This window comes from Culicoides brevitarsis, chromosome 2 (genome assembly GCF_036172545.1).
Source record: "Culicoides brevitarsis isolate CSIRO-B50_1 chromosome 2, AGI_CSIRO_Cbre_v1, whole genome shotgun sequence".
In the NCBI taxonomy this organism is placed as follows: Eukaryota; Metazoa; Arthropoda; class Insecta; order Diptera; family Ceratopogonidae; genus Culicoides; species Culicoides brevitarsis.
In genome coordinates, this window is record NC_087086.1 from 14,781,884 (window position 1) to 14,802,135 (window position 20,252).

The window sequence follows — 20,252 nt, forward strand, 5'->3', positions numbered from 1 at the left end:
TGTTAACCAATTTGGGCTCTTAATGAATATTTTAGTAGTTTTTGTGGTATTTACATTGAGATTTGATGATTTAAAATTGATCTCAGAGTATTTCAAGTTAAAAATTTAAACAAAAAAATTTTATAAAAATAACTGTCAAAAAATTTTGAAAAATATTTTTTTTTGAAAATATTTTTAGAGAAGAAAATTCATGTTAAATTTCGTTTTTCAATACAAAAATTTTTTAAATTTGAAAATATTTAAAATTTTTTTTTTGAAAATTCCTTGAAAAAGTATGGAAAAAGACCAAAAAATGGTCAATTTTGACGAAATTTTTAACTTTTTTTTTATTTTGTTCCATTGAATTTTCGGCTTTTGAAATGGGGCAGGGGACAAAAACATAGAAAAACATTTAGAGCGGCCAAAATAATTTAAAAAATTGTAAAATTTTTTGTATACAAAAATTGAAAGATAATTTTTAATATAAAAAAAATATCATAAAAAATGATAAAATTTAAAAAACTTTTGGTCTCTTATTGATATTTTAGTCGTTTTTAAGGTACAACTTACATTGAGATTTTATTATTTAAAATCGATTTTACAGCATTTCAAGTTAAAATTTTAAACAATTTTTTTTTTTTTGAAAATATTTTTAGAGAAGAAAATTCATGTTAAAATAAAATTCTTAATACAAAAATTCTTATAAATTGAAAAAAGTAAAAAAAAAAAACTATAACATTTTCATGAAAAAAAAAATTAATTTTTATGAAAAAATATTTATCAAGAATTCTCAATTTATTAAAAAAATATTTTTGTTAAGAATTATGAACAAAAAAGTTAAAAAATAGTTTCAAATTTCAAATCTAAAAAATATAAGAAAATCCAAAATTTTTTAGAGAAAAAAATTAAAAAATAATTCATAAAATTATTATACAAAACAAAAAATTTCAAAAATTGGTAAGGAATCAAAATTTTATTATTCTTATGTAAAAAAAATTATTTCTTATTTATTACAGCCTGTTTTCATCTTTGGAGCCCTCTTTGACTTCCGGAGCCTCACAAAGCCCTTCAAAAACGTCACAAATCTCTTTGGAATGAATGAATAAAAGATCTTCTTCGTCATTTTTCACGATTTTTTCCGCAGTTATGACTTTGCCCAACGGCAACATTTCCTTAATTTTCTCAATTTTTCCGTTTTTTTCATCACCCAACACTTCCGAATATCGCTGCGCATCATGAATGCAATAATTTTGCATATAACAACGATCCAGCAGCTTCCGTGGCAACTCGACAATGTTCGAAATGTGACACATCGTAAAAAATCCAAAGTCCAAGGACTCCATTGTGGGATGTTTATCGCCGACAATTTCAAAACAAATTGCCCTAAACCAAACATCGCCAATTCTTATTAAAGCGACTTCATTGTGACCTGGCGTGTACATGTGATCCTTTGCTAATTTTAAAGATTTTCCGTAACTTTGGATTTTTTCATGCAACATTTCCAATTTTTTCACATAATCGACGTTGATGCACGAAATCTCACCCTTGGCGATCATCGCATTTTCTAAAATCATCAATTTTTGATTTTCTTCATTTTTTGTGTCGACACTTGGGATGTCGGTGACATTAAAATGCGTTCCGGAGGGTTTTTTGATTTTTATGATGCTTTTTAGCTCGACATTTAAGCAAATATCTTGTTGATAAAGTCGGGCGGAGTGTTTCAAGTCATCAAATTTGATCAAAAGTTCTCGCTGTCCTTGTCGGAATGCAATTTTCGAGAGATATTTGACAGCGTTGAGATTAAAATATGAAGTTGGCACGTCAGAAAGGACAATTTTGTGGACATAAATCGGTAAAGACCACAAATTTTGAGGTAATTTTCGGAGTTGAGCTCGTTTTTGGTACGAAACCTCTCCGGTATCCAAAAATGCAACGCGAATTTTTGCTGGACTGTCATTTTTCAAGATGATTGCTCGGAAAAAATTGCCATTTTCCGTTTTGACAGCTATGAGTTCTCCAATTTTGGGTGTTTTTAGGATTATTGGAGCATCTTGACATTTTTCGTTCACTTCCTCGAGTAGTCGATAATACTTTGTCGTTGTCGATAAGTCGCTGGGACGAACATAAACGACATTTTGAGCAATTATCGCAGTTATGATGACATAATTTACATTTTTATCCAACGGAAAATACATCAAACAGAAATTTTCTTTGATTTTTTCTTCATTTTCTGTCGTTTCAGTCACTCCTAGATCAAATTTTTGCTGACAAACGACGGAACAAAAGAAATTTTCCGTAATTTTCGATTTGCGCGTCGTTAAATTCTTACAAAATTTGCATTCTCCCAACTTTTCACGCAGTTTTTCGAATTTTTCATTGCGTTTCGAGTGAATATCATGGATTTCGTCATACGTTCCTGCTGAATTTTTCAAAAATTTCTTGATCCGAGCTTCGTCTTGTTGCGAAAACTTGTAGGACCATATGAAATTTTCCAATTTGTACGAATCCGTGACCGATTGGAGCTCTTCGATGTCTTCGTCGAGTGTCAGAATGTCACATAAAGCTGTTTCATTGAAGAACAAAAGGTCCGGGTCAACTTTCGATAAGTCTCTGTTCAAAAAATGATCCTTGGAAAACCGCATTTCGTCACTTTTTGGAAATTTAAAGTCATATTTTTCCAACAGCGGAACCGGAAACTTGCGAATTTTCATATTTGGTCCTTCGTGATCGGAAATTTTATCGAGAGACTTGTTAGAAGACGATATCTGGTCATTTTTCTCACGAGGTTTGGAGAAATCTGCTCGCATTGGTTTGCAAATGCGATTTATTTGTTCGATGGCGTTTTGAGCTCCACTAAAAAAAAAATTGAAAAAATTGTTTGAAAATTAAATTTAAAGGAAATTTCAAAAAATTTCTCACTCAATCGTCTCAAAAGTCACGAAAAATAAATAATTATTGCTGTTGTTCATCGGAAATGGGCCATTCATGGAAATGACGACGCCAAATTCGCCGCACAAGTTACGAATGGCTCGCGTTGTGAAGTGACGAGACACATTCGTGATGATTATCTTGCAACGGCGCCCGTCCTCGAGTAAACCTCCCGGTTCGTCGATGGAATATTCATTGAGTTGCTCAAAGTCTTCTTTCATGGCATTGTCCATTTCGTTCAGGTTTTCGTCGATTTTTGGTTTTGGTTGTTCCATTTTTAAGGAAATTGTTAATTTTTCAGTTTTTTCTTATTTAATTCAGTACGTTTTTGTTACTTTTTTAACATTTTTTGATAAGGAACTGCTGAAAAATCACTTTTGCCGCATTGTTTTGTTTTGAAATTTGACCTCCGTGATTGGTTGAAAATTATGAGACGAACGAATGCAGAAATGTACATTAGGAATGAAAGACATTTTGGAGAAAAATTGCTCTTCTTTGGTCTTATTGTCCTTTCCTCATAAAATTATTAATTAAATTTGAAGATATTTTTCGAATACAAGAAATTTTGGAAATTTTGGTTGCTGAATTCAGAAATATTAGAGAACTAAGCTGAACTTTTTTTTTAAATTTTTATAGCTGAATTTACAATTTTTTGAAAAATCTATAGCTGAATACAAAAGTCTTCAAAAAATTCTTTGCTGAATAACAAAATTTTTAAAAATTTCTAAAGATGAATTCAAAACTATTTTATATTATTAGAATTTAACAAAATTTTTTTGCTGAATAAAAATATTCATACAAAATAATTTTGCTGAATAAACAAACTTTAATGAATTTTTATAGCTGAATTCAATTTTTTTTCAAATTTCTATGACTTTCCAAAAAATATATCCAAACACAAATTAAATGAAAAGATTTAAAACTAATTCTGTAGCTGAATAAAAATTTGCTAAAGAAATTTCTTGTAGCTGAATACAAACATTATTTTAAAAAATTTGCTGAATTGAATTTTTTAAGAAATTTGATAGCTGAATATACAAACTTTTTAAAAAGTGTTTGCTGAATCACGTTTTTTTACAAATTCTTATAGCTGAACATTCATTTGAATAAATTTTTAAGACATTTCTGAAGCTGAATACGAAGATCTTCAAAAACGTCTAAAAAATCTGAAGCTGATAAGATTATTAGTAAAAGATTATCAAAATCTTCTTTGCTGAATAAACAGATTTTTAAGAGAATCTTTAGCAAAATAAAATAATAAAATAAATTTAAGCTGAATATAATTTTTGAAAAATTCTTATGCTGAATACAAGCATTTGCAAAATTTCAAAAGCTGAATAGAAAGGCATTAAATTTTTTTTTGCTGAATTTGTGTTTTAAGGTTTGGATTTTTGTTAAAAATAATAGCCAAATAATAAGAATTTAATCAAAAATCAAATGAAAGAAAAAAAATCAGATAATTTTTTTAATGTCTCAAAATACGCTAATGTCAAAAAATTTAAAAACCATTTGAATTAACTTTCAAGTTTGTTTACAAAACTATTATCAAATTCAAATCGCTTCACTTCATGTGCTTATAAAATATTCTAAAACTCCTTTTTAACAATAACTTTACTCAAAAATCGCTAATTTTTAAAAACAAATCATCACCGACAATAAATAAATACTTAAATCGCGTCAAAGAAAACTTTAAAAAAAATGGCTAGCAAAACCAAAACCAAAATTAATGGAACATCAAAGACAGCAAAAAATCAACCGGAATCGCGACACGTAGCAAATGGTTACGAAAGCAGTGATGATGAAGAACCAATTGAACAAAAAGTATTCGACGGCGTCTTTCGCAACTTAGACAACAATTCTTACAAAGAATCCATCGAGTCCTTAACGAACGCTTTTCTCTGCGGAAGTGTTTGCTTAATTTGCATTTCAAAGATCAAAAGAGCCGACAGAATTTGGTCCTGCACAAATTGTTACAACTTTTTCCATCTAAACTGCATCCAAAGATGGGGCAACGACAGCGTTTTGCAGAAAAAACGATTCAAGGAGACCGACGAAGGGTACTACAACTCTGCCGGGCAATACATTCCGAAAGATGAAAGTCCGCTGGAATGGAATTGTCCAAAATGTCGCGAGTCTTATGCTTCGTCAGAGATTCCACGAGACTATTTTTGCTTTTGCGCGAAGCAAATCGAGCCGGAATACCAAGAATGGATTTTGCCCCATAGTTGCGGAAACGTTTGCATGAAAAAACTGGGATGCCAACACAAGTGTTTGTTACTTTGCCATCCTGCAAGTTGCCCTCCGTGTCCTCAGACGATCACAGTTTCCTGCGAATGCGGCAAATCTCCGCTAAAAACAATTCGATGTTTCGAGAAAAAGTGGAATTGTTTCAAGCCGTGCGGAAAAAAACTCGAATGTGGGCATTTTTGTGAGGATTTGTGTCACGAAACGTGTCCGCCGTGCACCAAAACGCGAGTCCAAACGTGTTCTTGTGGCAGTAAAACCGAAAAACTTCCGTGTTTCAAAGGAACATTAAAATGCACGAAAATTTGTGACAAAAATTACAGCTGTGGCGTTCATAAATGCAAAAAAATCTGTTGCGACGGGAATTGTGGACCTTGTAGCGTGGGACTTTCCATGACGTGTCCTTGTGGAAAGCAAAAATTTACTGGAAGTTGTGAAAATTCAAAAATTTCGTGTGAAGACACTTGCGAGAAAGTCCTAGATTGCGGATCGCATAAATGCATTTCTCAATGTCACGCTGGTCCGTGTCCCGAATGCCAAATTATTGTTCCGAAGGCATGTCGATGTGGGCTGTTTACCAAGGAAATTGCTTGTTCGAAGGCGTTTTTTTGCGAAACAAAGTGCAAAAGGTTGAGGACATGCAAAAAACATGCTTGTAATAAAAAATGTTGTCCGAACGATGATCATGAGACGATTTGCGAAAAGCCATGCGGGAAATTGTTGTCTTGTGGTAAGCACAAGTGCACGAGTTTGTGTGGGCATTTGGGTCCTTGTTATCCGTGCAATAAACAGAGTGAAATTAAGTGCAAGTAAGTAGAAAATAATTCAAGAGATGAAAATGTTTTCGATATCAGACCTTTTGCATTATTTTGGTTGCGTTAAAAAATAATTTTTTACTATTTTGGGAAATTTTAGTTTAATTTTCCTACAATTTGGAATTAAAAATTTGAAAATAACGAAAATTAAATTAATTAATCGTTAAAAAAAAGTTGAAAAAATAAATAGAAAAAAATGTGCATTGGGACAAATTTTCAGATTGTGCTTTGGGACAAAATTCTAAAAGAAACTTTGAAAGAATAAAAATATATGCCCTAAAAAGTTAAAAAAAAAACAAAAAATTTTCAAAATTTTAGCAAACAAGAAAATTTGGTGTCTCATGCGTATTTCTTTTCTGAAATTTTAAAAATTTTCGTTTTTTGTAACTTTTTAGGGCCTTTCTTCATTAAAAAATCATAAACTTAATTTTTTTTGTCCCAGTGTGCATTCTGAAATTTTTATCCCAATGCACATTCTATTCTAAAGCCCAATGCACCATTTTTTATGACAAAAATACAAATATTTTGTAATTTTTGAAGCTTTTTTGAATTTGAATTGAATCCATATAAAAACTTCTGATTCAAGATATTCAAAAATCGAAAATATTTTCTTTTATTGAATAAATCAGCCCAAAAAGAGAAAACTAACAAAATTTCCTAAAAAATTCAAACAGATGCGGATCGACAACCAAGCTCATAATGTGCGGTCGTGAGAAAAAATCAAAACCGCCAAAATGCAGACAACCGTGCACCGTTAAATCAAAATGCCGGCATCAAAATAAACATTTTTGTCATTTTGGCGAATGTCCTCCGTGTGACGAAATGTGCAACGAAGCTCTTCCCTGCAGTCATTCATGCAAAGCCAAATGCCACGATTTTGTCAAAGTCTCGATAAAAGAAGCGAATTTTAAGCCGAGCATGCCTGGAGAGTACGCCGTCGAACGAGTTGAATTCAAAAAACTCGATCATCCAAAATGTCAAGCAAAAGTTCCCGTTGGTTGCATAGGAGGACATGAAACAGCTTTATGGCCTTGTTGGAACTCGAAGCCAACATCTTGTGGTCGTCCTTGTGGTAGAAAACTTTCTTGCAGCAATCACAAATGTGACAAGGAATGCCATTCAGTGAAAGATGTGAATATGTGGGAGCAAGATGAAAATTGTGCGAAATGTGATCGTGGCTGTGAAAAGAAAAGACCTGATGGATGTACACATCGTAAGTTACAAATTTATGTAAAATAAGCTCAAAAACTTTTAAAAAACAAAAAATTTTTAGTAGAAAATTAAATTAAAATTTAATTAAAGTTAAATTAAATTAAAAAAATAATTAATTTAATTAAAAAAAATAATTAATTTTAAAATTTTAATTAATTAATTTTTTTAAATTAAACTTATTTAAACAAATTAAAAAAATAATAAATTAAAATTAAATTTAATTAAAAAATTAAATTAATTTTAAATTTTAATTAATATTTTTTTTTTAAATTAAATTTATTTTAATTAAAATTTTAATTTAAATATTTTAATTAAAATTAATTTAAAAAATTGCATTTTTTTAATTTATTTATTTTTATTTTTTTTTTAAATAATTCAATGAAAAATTTAATATTTAATTTCTTACATTTTTCAGCTTGCAACCAAAGTTGTCACGTAAACGAATGCAAACCATGCATTGCAACAATCAAAGCCAAATGTCACTGTGGTCTGAGTTTGCTAGTTTTCAAGTGTTCTGATTTCAACATGGACCTCGACGAAAATTCGATGCAACAAAAAAGACAAAAAATTTTATCATGTGGAAACCGTTGTCCTAAAAATGTAATTATCCATCAAAAAAATATTTTTTTTAAAAACCTAAATTAATTTTTCATCATTTTTAGTACGATTGTGGTCATCAATGCACCTCGGACTGCCATGAAGGAGAATGTCCAAATGCTGATTCCTGCAAAAAGAAGAAGAAAATGTACTGCAAATGCAAAAATCGTAAAGCTGATATTTCCTGTGAAAAAATACGAGCAGGCTTCAAGCTAAAATGTGACGAATCGTGTGATGAAAAACGAAAATTAGAGTCAAAGGAAAGAGAATTGGAAGAATTACGCGAAAAAGAGAAGAAAGAGCTGGAATTTCAAAAAGAATTGGAGTCTTATAAGAAAATTTTTGAGAAAAAACAACATAAGAAAAAAGCTAAAAATGTTGTTGAAGAAGAGAAAAAAACATTTGACACAAAAATGATCATATTGATCATTTTTATTATTTTGACAATAGTTTTAATTTCTTTGTATCTTTACTTGTACTAAATAATTAAAATAAGTAGTTAACACAAATAAAATTTTAAAAAATCACATTTTAATTTTATAAATTTTAAATTAAAAAATTTTTATCAAAAATTTGGCCGTTTTTTGGTGTATTTTCATAATTTTTAAATATATTTTCAATTTTCAAGAATTTTTATATAAAAATTGTATTTTAACTTCTTTAAAAATATTCTTAAAAAAAAAATTTTAAAAAAATTGTTAACCGTTTAAAACTTTAACTTGAAATTACTGTAAAATCGATTTTAAATAATAAAATATAACTATAATAAGGCCGCTCCAAATGAAACTCAATAGTTTTTGAAACTCAATGGGGGGGCAAAATAAAAAAAAAATTTTTTGAAACACTCTTTTTCATACAAAATGAAAATTTTCTAACAATTTTTGAACGATTATCAATATTTATGTTGCTTTAAGTTTTTTTTTTACATTGATATTTGTTAATTACAATTGATTTAACAACATTTCAGTTAAAGTTAAAAAAATAATATCATAAAAAAAAATTCAAAATTTTTTTTTAAAATTTTTAACTTGAAATACTTTCAGATCAATTTTAAATCATCAAATCTCAATGTAAATACCACAAAAACTACTAAAATATTCATAAAGGGCCCAAATTTGTTAAAAATTGGTCATTTTGTATGAAAAAGCATTTCAAAACTTTTTTTTTTTTTAACCCCCTCCATTTGGAAAAAAAGTTTTGGGACAAAAACATCGGAAAAAATTTGGAACGGCCTATGTTGAATTTTTTATTTTAAATCTTGAGACTAAAACTCAAATTTCCCTCGATATTTCATAAAAATTTTTGAATTTGGTACCTATTTGAAACATTTTAACACGAAAAAATTTATTTCTACCTGAAAATATAATGATGTATTGGTAACTGCGTCGTTCAGTGTAGTTTCATACATTTCCATGGGTAACCGCATTCCCATACGTCACGTCAAGGCGTCATCGTCAAAAACCAGTACCCCTTTGTTTACAGTAATTTCGTTGCCTTACAACCAGAGAAACGACGAAATAGTCCAAAAATTAATTAAAACGCTTTAATTTCTTGGAGCATAAAATGCCTCGTGAGTTTTTTCCTCGCAATTTTAACAAAAAATAATCAAAAATTTTAAATTTCAGTCAAGAAATCCGGAAGCAACGAATATTTATCGAGCTCAGCTCTCGACTATTACAACCGTTTCGCCAAAAATCGTGGTTTGGAAAAATATTTCCGCAACAGCAAATTGTCAAAGTCTCATCGGACCTCCAGCGAGACTTGTTTGAACACCGAAAACCCTGAAACGGAAAATATCAGCAGCGAATTCGCCAAATCCTTGACAAACTTGAAATTAAGTGATTGCGAAATCAACAAAAGTCAACGTAATTCGACGGAATTTTCGTGTGAACATCATGCCATTGTCGCACATAAGTCGGTCGATGCCACGACTCCGGTTAAAGAATCGTCAGCGATGACAGATGAACTCTCTGGGATCGCTGAATTACCTACAGAAAAGAATGTAAATTTGAATTTATTGTCGAAAATTGAGATTTCTTTGCCGCCACAGCCAATTTCTTCGGTAGTTTCTGTCCCAATTCCTGCGGAAAATCCTCCGGTGCCGCAATTACCGCAACTTTACGTGACACAACAGAAAATTTTGTACTGCGTCGAGACTCAAACGTGTCCCGAACAGCAAGAATCCGCTGATGAGCCGATAAAACCGAACATAAGTCACCCCAAAAAATTGGATGACTCTAAAAATGACGAATGGCAAACGTCTCCCAATGAAAGTGTGACGTCAAAAGAGCATCGTCTCGAATGGGATTCCCTCGCGGACGTCGGTTACAGTCAAGAATTCCAAATTTGTGACCAATCGGCGTTGTCAAATACGGAAAAGAAGGCCATTAAGTCGTACATGCGCAAACAGGGGCTGTCCTCGAGCGATCAAATTGTCATCGTAAAAAATTCCCCGGGCAAGCAGGATGACGCGACACCTCGTCAGGCACGAAGACGCTCCCTAAACAACGAAAACTGGATGGAAGTTTACACGAAATACAAGGACAAGTACGCGACAGAGCCGAAATTCGCCCCGAAAATGTTCTTACCAGATGCGCAAAGTACTCCGATGGATGCGCCACGCAAAAAATTCACCGAAAAAATCATCCAGACGACTCTTCATGAGCTTCGAAACAAATCGGTGCAAGTGACGCCCTTCAAATCGATGCAAGATGTGACCGTTCATGAGCCCGTCGAGGCTTTAAATAAAAGTTCGGAGACGGAACAAGTGCTGCAAGTTGTTAAAACTGCCGAAAATGATGAACAAACGAGCATGGAATCGGGAAGTTTCACGTTTATCGGTCCGCAAAACGAGATAAAGGAAGAAATTTTACTGAAAACGCCTCAAAAAAAGCATAAATCCCCGAAAAAACTGCCGAAACCGCCACCAAAGTCATCAACGGATAGCAGTAGAGAGTCTACCGAAGACACATCTCCTCCCGTAGATGAAGAACTCCAAATGGCCATCGCTCTGATGAACTCCGTACTCGATTCGAAGACCATGAAAAATGCCATGAAGAAATCTCTCATCAAAAAATTGATGCAAAAAATCTTCAAACTCGCTTCATTGGAGAAAAGTGAGGAAATTTTGACCAAAATTGGGTCTTGTAGCTCCTCAACGATATCAGAATCGACTTCTTATCGCAAAATTAAGAGCTTTCACGCAGAAATCTCTCCTAAAACTAACGAAAAAGAAGAAAAATCCGCAAAAACTGATGCCAGTGAGGAAATTCCGGTATACAGTTCGGCAGAAAATGTTCACGATACCTTCGAAAAAAGTTTTTTGCTGCAAAATTTCGTTAAGGAAACCTTAAAACCGATGACTCATTCGGAAATTTCCTATGAAAATCAAAAAAGTTCGTCATCGACGCATATTTCGAGTTCAACAAGTGCTAATTTTGCCTCGAAAGAAAGTTCCTCGTCGACTTCGACGTTACGTGATGGCGAAAGTATGAAACGAAAGTTGCAACAGCTCCTGACAATTGAAAAAGAAATTGATCGTTTAGCCCAAATCAAGGAAAAAGTCCAATCGGAAATGCGAAAAACGAAAAATACGGAAAAAATTTATGAAAATATTAATTTTAAGGAAAAAGGAAGGTCGAGATTAGGCACGCCGACGTCTTTGGACAATAATTTGGTGCAAAGGAAGGAAAATTTCATGGAGCAATATGTGAATCAGCATGGAAAATTGTATGATTCAGTGGATTCCGTGAGTAAAAATTACACAAAGCCTTACGGAACGACGGGAAAAAGTGCTTCGGACAATGAAAGATTGCGAAAACTTTCGTCAAGGGCTTCTTCTGGGGCATCAGGGACTTCAAGTAAACCGTATGTTGAGCCAAAAAAACATACGGAAACCCAAACCACGGATTCGCTGCGACGAATTTCGCCATATTTTGAGAATAAAAGCCCTGAGGACGCGCAAAAACCTCAAATTATCAACAAAACTCAAATTAACAAGCAAATTCAAACAAATTGTCTACAAGCTCAAGCTTATTCAATCGTTTTTGACAAAGATTTCGCACCAAAAGAAAATGACGAACGCTTGCCAGGTCAAACGCTCAAAGAATATTTGGGAGAAAAGAGACCGAAAATTCTCCAAGCGATGGATGAACGTAACGAATGTATAAAAGAACTGCGAAGACTGAGGCAGTTAAGGAACGAACAACGACAAAAACTGTTGCTGCTCACGTCAGAAACTTGTTTGAAGGAAAAGTTACGAAAATTACCGCCACCTCCGTTAGGTATGTGCAAAAATTTGAAAAAAAAAATGTTTTCTTTAAAAATTCGATTTTTTTTTTAGCTCAAAAGAGATTATTCAGTACAAGAGCCTTGAAACTCCATTCGCTGAAACAATACCAAAATTTACCGGAAGTGCTGAAAAAGAAAGAAGTTGAAAAGTTGAATAATTTGAAGAGGAAACATCGGGTTTTGTTGGATATGTTTAATAAGGTAACATTAAAATTTAATTAAAATTCAAAGAAAAATTAAAAAAAATTTTTTTTTACAGAATTTACAGCAAAAAGTTTTACAAGGAAAAACTGATTTGTCGTATAATTTTAATTTATTTACGAATACTAAATGAAGTTTGTCTGTTTGTTTGTTATATTTGATGTTTTTTTTTAATATTATATGAATATTGAATTTTTGTACTGTTTCGAAAGAAAATAAAAAATGACAATTTTTAATGCATTTAAAAAATATTTTTTTTTTTGTTTTAAGGCAAGTGCAATTTTTAAAAATATTTATTTTTTTTATTATTTGATACTTTTTTTGACTCTTGTAGAAATTGTTTTTCTAAAAAAAAAAATTTTAAATAAATTTAATTTTTTTCTGGAATATTTTTTCCATTTTTTTAAAAAAAAATTTCATTTGAAAAGATTTAATTTTTAAAAATATTTTTAAATTTAATTTTATTTTTTTTAATAAAAAATTTCTCCAATTTTTTAATAAATAATAATTTTTCTTAAAAATAAAAAAAAAATAATTTTTAAATCTTTTTTATTTTTAATTTTTTTTTTATTTTTTTGAAATATTTAATAGTAAAAATAGATTTTTGATTGAAATTTTTAATTTTTAATAGATTTAATAAAATATTTAAAAAAAAAAAAATTAAAATAAAAAAAAATTTTAAAAAAAATTAAAAAATTTAAAAAACAAATTAAAATGATTTTTAACCAATTTTAGGTGTTTTCTAACATTTTAAAAATAAAAAATTTACAAATTTTTGCTTAAACAATTTATTTGATTTTAAGTCGACTTTTTTTAACAAAAAATAATAAAAAACAATGAATCAAGCAACTTGCCTTCAACTAGAATCTTAACTTTTCAACAATACTTAAATATTAAAAAAAAATATTTATCAAGAACTTCACTTTTAAAAAAATAAAACTCCAAAAATATAATTTGTGCGTTAAAAGCTCACTTTATTCATCAAACTGTCACAAGTCAAAAATTTTAAATTAAAAATTTGCCAAAATACTTTCGTTCAAAGATGGTTCAACTTGAAGATTCATTCCCAACTCATTTAGACCACTTTGAATTTCTTCTGTTTTCTCTAAAGGACAAATACATGCTACACGAGAATCTGCACTTAATAAATTCGTTAAATGCTTTTGACCAACTTCCTTTAAGTCTTCAACAGTTACTCTTTGAAGCTTCTAAAATTTTCAATTAGATTTAGAAACATTTAAGGATTCAATTCAGATCGAACATTACCTTGATAAAAACTTTATTCCAATCATATGGAACCTCCTGAAAACCAACTATGATAGATCGCATCACAAGTTGAGCTATTGTGCCTTCACTATTCACAGCATTGTACAGTGCTGAATTCTTTGCAATTTCAAGATGGCGTTCACTGAGTTCAAAAGTTTCTTCTAAATGCTTTTCAATGATTGCTTTTATTAAATGATATGTTTGAACTATATGCTTCGACTTCAAAACACTCAAAACAAGAAGTCCTTCATTGGGATAAACATTAATGGAAAAATCACACGCCAAACCTTTGCTTTTCAAACTACGATAAATTGCGCTTTCAGGTTGTGTCAAATATTCTAACAAAACTATCAAAGCAGGCAAATCAGTATCACGGTAATCGTTGATGCTACGAACTGCTTGAAAAAGATGCGAACTTTGAGACGAACTTCGACCAATGATAACTCCATTAACCTCTTCTGGCAAAGCTAGAAGTTCAAAGAACACAAAATCCGGGAGAACATAAAGTTTCTTTGGAACGTCATCAAGTTCAATTTGTGGAAATGCGTTGGTCCAAGGTTCAAGAAGATCTATTTCAAAACTTGCTAGTTTGCTCCAATCAGTTGCGATATGAACTGAAATGTTGTTATTTGGGTTCAACAAAATGTCACGTAAGAGGTTTAGTTGTTCAATGATCTCTTCGGTTCGATCTTCTTCAATTTTGGATAAAACTTCGCTCAGAAATTGTTGTTGCTTTAGGATTGAATGTAAACGAATGTTACTTGTTGGATCATAGAACATCGCATCAATGATTTGACGACAAATGATCTTGTTATTTCGCTTGGTTTCAACCATTTGGTTCAAGAGTTTCATACAGCAACTTTTGATTCGATCTTGAACGAAAGTTGATTTGTGCAAAAGTTTGTGCAACCAGTTGATTCCGCTTTCATACTTTTCCATTTGAACTTGCATCGATAGTTGAAGATGATTTGAATAAGGAAGGAAACTTTGTGGAACTTCAACGGATTGAATACCAATGTTAGTTGAAACTGAAATCAAATCTTCTTCCATCAATGAAGTGATTTCATCTATGGAAACTATTTCATCATCTATTTCAATTGGACTTTTGATCAGTAGTTCAATGAACAGCGGCAGATACAATCGAAGATCAGTTGGAACAGAATCAGTGTTAATGGTCAAACTTAAATGAACAAAGCTGGTAGATAAGTCATAAGCTTCTGTGTAAAATGGCATCTTTTGTAAATTTATATTTGGAGGATTTGAACCTTTTGAAGAGCAGTATCGAAGGCTCCATAGGAAACCATCAGGATCTGAAGTTGTTTCATCTGGAGAAGGTTCTTCTTTTTCACTGATTGGATCTTCATTACTTTGAGTTTCAATCAATAAATCTTCAAGGTCATTTAGAGGTTGTTCTTCTTCTTGTTCTTCAGTTGAAGTTTCTAACTTTTCTGTACTAGGAATCGCTTCAATAGTAACATGTTTCCCACTGATAAAGTATTGTAGTAAAATTTCAATCCAGTATTCGTTAGGTTTTTCAAGCATTTCAGCAAAAAGATCTTCGGAGCATAGTCGTTTTTGAATCATTTCTTCGTTCGCAGTTTCTTCAGCATAAATCATTGTAGGTAAAAGTTTTTCAAAAACTGTCAAGTATGGATTTCTTTCTAAGCTATTTTGGAATTCTATTAGCTCTGATTTGACTATTGTTTCCATTCGTTTCATGTCAATCCCCTCTTCAACTATTCCGTTCAAAACCTCCATTAGTTTCTCATCGACTTCTGATATTCTATCTAAATTGATGCCACTTAAATTAATCAACATAATTACTTCTAAACACTCGATAAATTGATATGAAATATGACTTGCTAATGGATTTTCAATTTCCAGCATTAAACGTTGAATGGGACTAATTGAACTACCACATAAATATTTCAATAGGATTTTACACGCAATAAAATTTTCATATTCTGTGATGATGTTTGGTCCTCTCCAAGCAAGACATACAAAACCTGTTGACTCTTCTTCACTGTGATATTCTATCGTTTTAACAATATTCTCTTCAAGAGGAGTTATTTCAGTGTTAAAAGATCTTTCAAAGCTCTCTCGCTCTTCACTCTTGATCTTTGTTTCTAAATCCTGAAGTGAAGTAAAAATTTCATCAGGTTCAATTGGTCCAGCTATGAAAATTGTTGTATTAGCTGGAGCGTAATGTTTTGTATGGTAATCTCGAATCTATAGAAATCAAAGTTAATTTTAGTTAATGAGCTAGTTAGTTAATAAATTACCTCTTCAATGCTACAATCCTTCTTCATAGAAAGTACTTCTAACAAAAAATCAGTTTCTGGATATAGATGGCGGTAAACTTCACGTATTATCATCGCATTGCAATCATGTTCTTCAATAAGTAGCCTTGGAGTAATTATTCCTTCGTTTTGATCAATATTGTCAATTTCCTAATTACAAAAAATGACATGGAAATGATATTCTGAGTTATAGTTGTTTTGATATATGCTAATAGCCAGTAATTATTGTTTTTCTAACAAACATTCAACATTATCCCTTGACACATATTTCACATGAAAATAGGTCTATTTGTCAAAGTAATGATATGTGTGCTTAATCGTAAGTCGTCATAAGTTAAAAAAAGACTAAACTATTTATTTATTAATGTAATTGACGCAAGTGCAACAAACGAAAGAGTTTTTTTTAGTATTTTGAATCCAGGTCATTAAATTATTTTAAGTTTATTGAACTTTTTCAGTATTTAAATGGGATTTTTTTAATTCATACGCTTTTTTGTACTCCTCATTTCACAATTTTGTACTCCTCAAGTCACATTTTCGTACTCCTCATTTTTTAGCAATTTTAAGCTATAAAATGATTAAAAATGATAAATTAGAGCCCTCTGACAAATTTTTATCCATTTGGAGCAAGATTTGTCAAAAATGGCTTTGACACAGTTTTTGATTTAGTTTTGCTCTTGATTTAGTTTTCAAAACAAAACTATGTCAAAGGAAAAAATTTTTTTTCAGTTTCAATTTTTTGGTAGTTTTGAGTTATAAAATGATTAAAAATGATAAATTAGAGCCCTCTGATAAATTTTTATCCATTTGGAGCAAGATTTGACAAAAATGGCTTTGACACAGTTTTTGATTTAGTTTTGCTCTTGATTTAGTTTTCAAAACAAAACTATGTCAAAGGAAAAAAATTTTTTCAGTTTCAATTTTTTGCAGTTTTGAGTTATAAAATGATTAAAAATGATAAATTAGAGCTCTCTGACAAATTTTTATCCATTTGGAGCAAGATTTGTCAAAAATGGCTTTGACACAGTTTTTGATTTAGTTTTGCTCTTGATTTAGTTTTCAAAACAAAACTATGTCAAAGGAAAAAATTTTTTTCAGTTTCAATTTTTTGGCAGTTTTGAGTAATAAAATGATTAAAAATGATAAATTAGAGCCCTCTGACAAATTTTTATCCATTTGGAGCAAGATTTGTCAAAAATGGCTTTGACACAGTTTTTGATTTAGTTTTGCTCTTGATTTAGTTTTCAAAACAAAACTATGTCAAAGGAAAAAAAATTTTTTCAGTTTCAATTTTTTGGCAGTTTTGAGTTATAAAATGATTAAAAATGATAAATTTGAGCCCTCTGACAAATTTTTATCCATTTGGAGCAAGATTTGACAAAAATGGCTTTGACACAGTTTTTTGATTTAGTTTTGCTCTTGATTTAGTTTTCAAAACAAAACTATGTCAAAGAAATTTTTTTTTTCAGTTTCAATTTTTTTGCAGTTTTGAGTTATAAAATGATTAAAAATGATAAATTAGAGCCCTCTGACAAATTTTTATCCATTTGGAGCAAGATTTGTCAAAAATTGCTTTGACAAAGTTTTTGACACAGTTTTTGAATAAAAAATCAAAACAAAAATTTTTTTTTCAGTTTCAATTTTTTGCGCAGTTTTGAGTAATTAAATGAAAAAATGATAATTAGAGCCCTCTGACAAATTTTTAGCAAATTTACATTCATTCTTTTTGAAGTCATTCTTAAACACTGGAAATTTTATGACAATAGAATCCTTGTTGAAATGCATGGTCTTGTAATGATTTAAAAAATAAACGTTTGGGGTTATTGATTGAATGACTTATACTATGCACGTTCAAAAGAAAACCTTGAAATAAAAAAGCTGGTTTCATGTTAACAAGCGAGCCAAAATTAAAGTAAATCCTGTCTCAGACTTGTAACTTTCAACGACAATTTCTTCGTTTAAAGTTCGGAATCAAATTAAATGAATCCATTTTTTGGTTTGCAAATTTTTTTTTAGTGCTTTTCGAATAAAAAAACGAGTGAACGATGCGACAGTCACACGATTACTAAAGGACATAGTAATTTCAAGGCACATTGTAGGTATGTGTAAATCGATTTAGTTTAACAGGTACCTCGTAAGGCGAATAAATAAGCATTTGGTGTTGCTACAAAACAATGCCGCCTAGTTAACGGAAGGTGTAGTAACTACTTCTACAACATAGTAAGCTATTTAGTTGGTAATAAGAAAATTGCAGATTTAGGTAACAAGTGTTTGTGATTAACTAAAAACAAAAGTTATTATGCGCTAAAATTAATTTTTTGAAAGGTAGGTAAGTTTGCGTTTTCGGGTTTTTGACATTTTAACAGGAAAATCATGAAAAGTGCTTAAATTTTTTTTTAAACTTAGGCCATTAAATTTAATTTTTTCACTTTAAGACAACCCTTTCAATCTTTCATAATTTCTCATGAAATTGCCATAGACATTTGAAGTTTCAGGTTTCGTGAAAAATGTTATTTTAAAGTTTATCTCAGCATCTATCAAATAACAAATTTTGGCTGAATTTATTTTTTGATGAATTTTTTTCGCTCACATCTTTAAATGGCGCCTGTACATCGGAAACGCAGAATTTAGAAAAAGTCCAAAACAAAAGTTGTTTCTAATGCCAAAACCTACAATTTGAGCCGGTTCAGCTTTTTTTTTCATGCTCAATTTTCAACCCATTTTTGATGGGTTTCAAAGCTAAAATTTAATAAATATTCATTCTAAAGTTGATTTCCATTGATATCTGATCGATTTTTGATCAAATAAAAAAAAAGTACGATTTTATCATATGAGGAGCAAAAATCGTACTTTTTTCTAAAGTCACTTTTCAACCAATTTTTGATGGGTTTCAAAGCTATTAAATATTCATTCATGTTTCCATTTTCTGAATTTTTGTCAAAAACAATTCTTATTAGATAAAACAATTATAACAAAAATCACTTACCGCTTAAAATATGATCCAAATATACAGGTAATAGATTTGTTATTCCTTCATTACATGCCATGTCTAGCACATAACATGCATGGTCTTGTATTCTATTTCGAAAAAAAAAATGAAAAAATAAACGTATTGAATGATTAATTCAGCACCTCGCGTACGTAATTATTGATTGAATGACTATATTACTAGCTGCACTTACTTCGTCTGATATCTATATTTGTTTGAAATTTTGTGAACGAATCCTTGTTGAGAAACTCGATTGAAACCTTTAAAAATAAGTTCTTCTAACGTAAAAGCTACAGCTGGATTATCATGTCGTTCAGTAGCTAAGAATTGACATAAAAATGAGTTTTTTTCAATTTTTAAATGTTAACACTTCACTTACGAATCACGAAATAAGTGTGAATAACAGGTCCTTTCATGCGAGCCAAAATTAAAGTAAATCCCGTCTCAGATTTGTAACTTTCAACGACAATTTCTTCGTTCAAAGTTACGGAAGCAATCAAATTAAATGAATCCATTTTTGATTTTTTTAGAAAAAAAATGCAAAATTTTTTAGTGCTTTTCGAATAAAAAAAAAACGAGTGAACTGTTTTAATAAAAAAAAAAAGAGGAGCAAAAATGCGACAGTCACACGATTACTAAAGGACATAGTAATTTCAAGGCACATTGTAGGTATGTGTAAATCGATTTAGTTTAACAGGTACCTCGTAAGGCGAATAAATAAGCATTTGGTGTTGCTACAAAACAATGCCGCCTAGTTAACGGAAGGTGTAGTAACTACTTCTACTACATAGTAAGCTATTTAGTTGGTAATAAGAAAATTGCAGATGTTAGGTAACAAGTGTTCAACAACTGCCAAAATTAACTAAAAAAAAAGTTATTATGCGCTAAAATTAATTTTTTGAAAGGTAGGTAAGTTTGCGTTTTCAAAAATCGTAAAAAAAGTTTTTGACATTTTAACAGGAAAATCATGAAAAGTGCTTAAATTTTTTTTTATATCTGATTAGGCCAAAAATTACTTTTTTTATTTAAGTCAACAAGTCCTTTTCAACCAAATTTTGATGAATTTCAAAGCAAAAAGTTAATATATATTCATTCTAAAGATGATTTTCATTGATATCTGATCGATTTTTGATCAAATAAAAAAAGTACGATTTTATCATATGAGGAGCAAAAATCGTACTTTTTTTCTCAAGTCACTTTTCAACCAAATTTTGATGGGTTTCAAAGCTAAAATTGAATAAATATTCATTCTAAAGTTGATTTCCATTGATATCTGATCGATTTTTGATCAAATAAAAAAAAGTACGATTTTATCATATGAGGAGCAAAAATCGTACTAAAAAAGTATATGAGGAGCAAAAATCGTACTTTTTTTTTCAAGTCACTTTTCAACCAAATTTTGATGGGTTTCAAAGCTAAAATTGAATAAAT

The 20,252-nt window shown here is 30.5% G+C and overlaps 4 protein-coding genes across 5 annotated transcripts; 2 read left to right on the forward strand and 2 right to left on the reverse strand.

Moving 5' to 3' along the window:
* Positions 1–942: 942 nt before the first annotated feature.
* Positions 943–13,412, reverse strand: LOC134830205 (protein vreteno-like). Of its 2 annotated transcripts, XM_063843610.1 has the most exons (3): positions 13,408–13,412; positions 2,899–3,214; positions 943–2,832 (listed from the first exon to the last, which is right to left on the reverse strand). In XM_063843610.1, exons 2-3 carry the CDS (start codon positions 3,180–3,182, stop codon positions 990–992), a joined length of 2,127 nt encoding a protein of 708 aa, XP_063699680.1. In that variant the 5' UTR covers positions 3,183–3,214; positions 13,408–13,412; the 3' UTR covers positions 943–989. The 2 variants fall into 2 exon arrangements, with proteins under 2 accessions (XP_063699680.1, XP_063699679.1); XM_063843609.1 differs by lacking the exon at positions 13,408–13,412 and having other exon boundaries at positions 2,899–3,276.
* On the forward strand, positions 4,496–8,265 carry LOC134831430 (NF-X1-type zinc finger protein NFXL1-like). The gene is made up of 4 exons (XM_063845157.1): positions 4,496–5,960; positions 6,641–7,179; positions 7,594–7,778; positions 7,841–8,265. Exons 1-4 carry the CDS (start codon positions 4,606–4,608, stop codon positions 8,255–8,257), a joined length of 2,496 nt encoding a protein of 831 aa, XP_063701227.1. The 5' UTR covers positions 4,496–4,605; the 3' UTR covers positions 8,258–8,265.
* Positions 9,291–12,399, forward strand: LOC134828556 (muscle M-line assembly protein unc-89-like). The gene is made up of 4 exons (XM_063841532.1): positions 9,291–9,345; positions 9,401–12,058; positions 12,118–12,266; positions 12,325–12,399. The coding sequence occupies exons 1-4, from the start codon at positions 9,339–9,341 to the stop codon at positions 12,397–12,399; spliced, it is 2,889 nt and encodes a 962-aa protein (XP_063697602.1). The 5' UTR covers positions 9,291–9,338.
* On the reverse strand, positions 13,277–19,336 carry LOC134828557 (uncharacterized protein C05D11.1-like). Its single transcript, XM_063841533.1, has 6 exons — positions 19,201–19,336; positions 19,015–19,141; positions 18,844–18,910; positions 15,815–15,982; positions 13,533–15,761; positions 13,277–13,474 (listed from the first exon to the last, which is right to left on the reverse strand). The coding sequence occupies exons 1-6, from the start codon at positions 19,334–19,336 to the stop codon at positions 13,277–13,279; spliced, it is 2,925 nt and encodes a 974-aa protein (XP_063697603.1).
* Between the last annotated feature and the right edge of the window lie 916 nt (positions 19,337–20,252).

Bases quoted from the DNA above. Each gene is read 5' to 3' on its own strand.
- LOC134830205 (XM_063843610.1), bottom strand. From the start codon at position 3,182: ATGGAACAACCAAAACCAAAAATCGACGAAAACCTGAACGAAATGGAC. The intron at 2,833-2,898 runs GTGAGAAATTTT...TTTTTTTTTTAG, and splicing joins GTGACTTTTGAGACGATTGA to TGGAGCTCAAAACGCCATCG.
- LOC134831430 (XM_063845157.1), top strand. From the start codon at position 4,606: ATGGCTAGCAAAACCAAAACCAAAATTAATGGAACATCAAAGACAGCA. The intron at 5,961-6,640 runs GTAAGTAGAAAA...AAATTCAAACAG, and splicing joins CAGAGTGAAATTAAGTGCAA to ATGCGGATCGACAACCAAGC. The intron at 7,779-7,840 runs GTAATTATCCAT...CATCATTTTTAG, and splicing joins GAAACCGTTGTCCTAAAAAT to TACGATTGTGGTCATCAATG.
- LOC134828556 (XM_063841532.1), top strand. The intron at 12,059-12,117 runs GTATGTGCAAAA...TTTTTTTTTTAG, and splicing joins ATTACCGCCACCTCCGTTAG to CTCAAAAGAGATTATTCAGT. The intron at 12,267-12,324 runs GTAACATTAAAA...TTTTTTTTACAG, and splicing joins TGTTGGATATGTTTAATAAG to AATTTACAGCAAAAAGTTTT.
- LOC134828557 (XM_063841533.1), bottom strand. From the start codon at position 19,336: ATGGATTCATTTAATTTGATTGCTTCCGTAACTTTGAACGAAGAAATT. The intron at 15,762-15,814 runs GTAATTTATTAA...TGATTTCTATAG, and splicing joins AGGATTGTAGCATTGAAGAG to ATTCGAGATTACCATACAAA. The intron at 13,475-13,532 runs GTAATGTTCGAT...TGAAAATTTTAG, and splicing joins GGAATAAAGTTTTTATCAAG to AAGCTTCAAAGAGTAACTGT.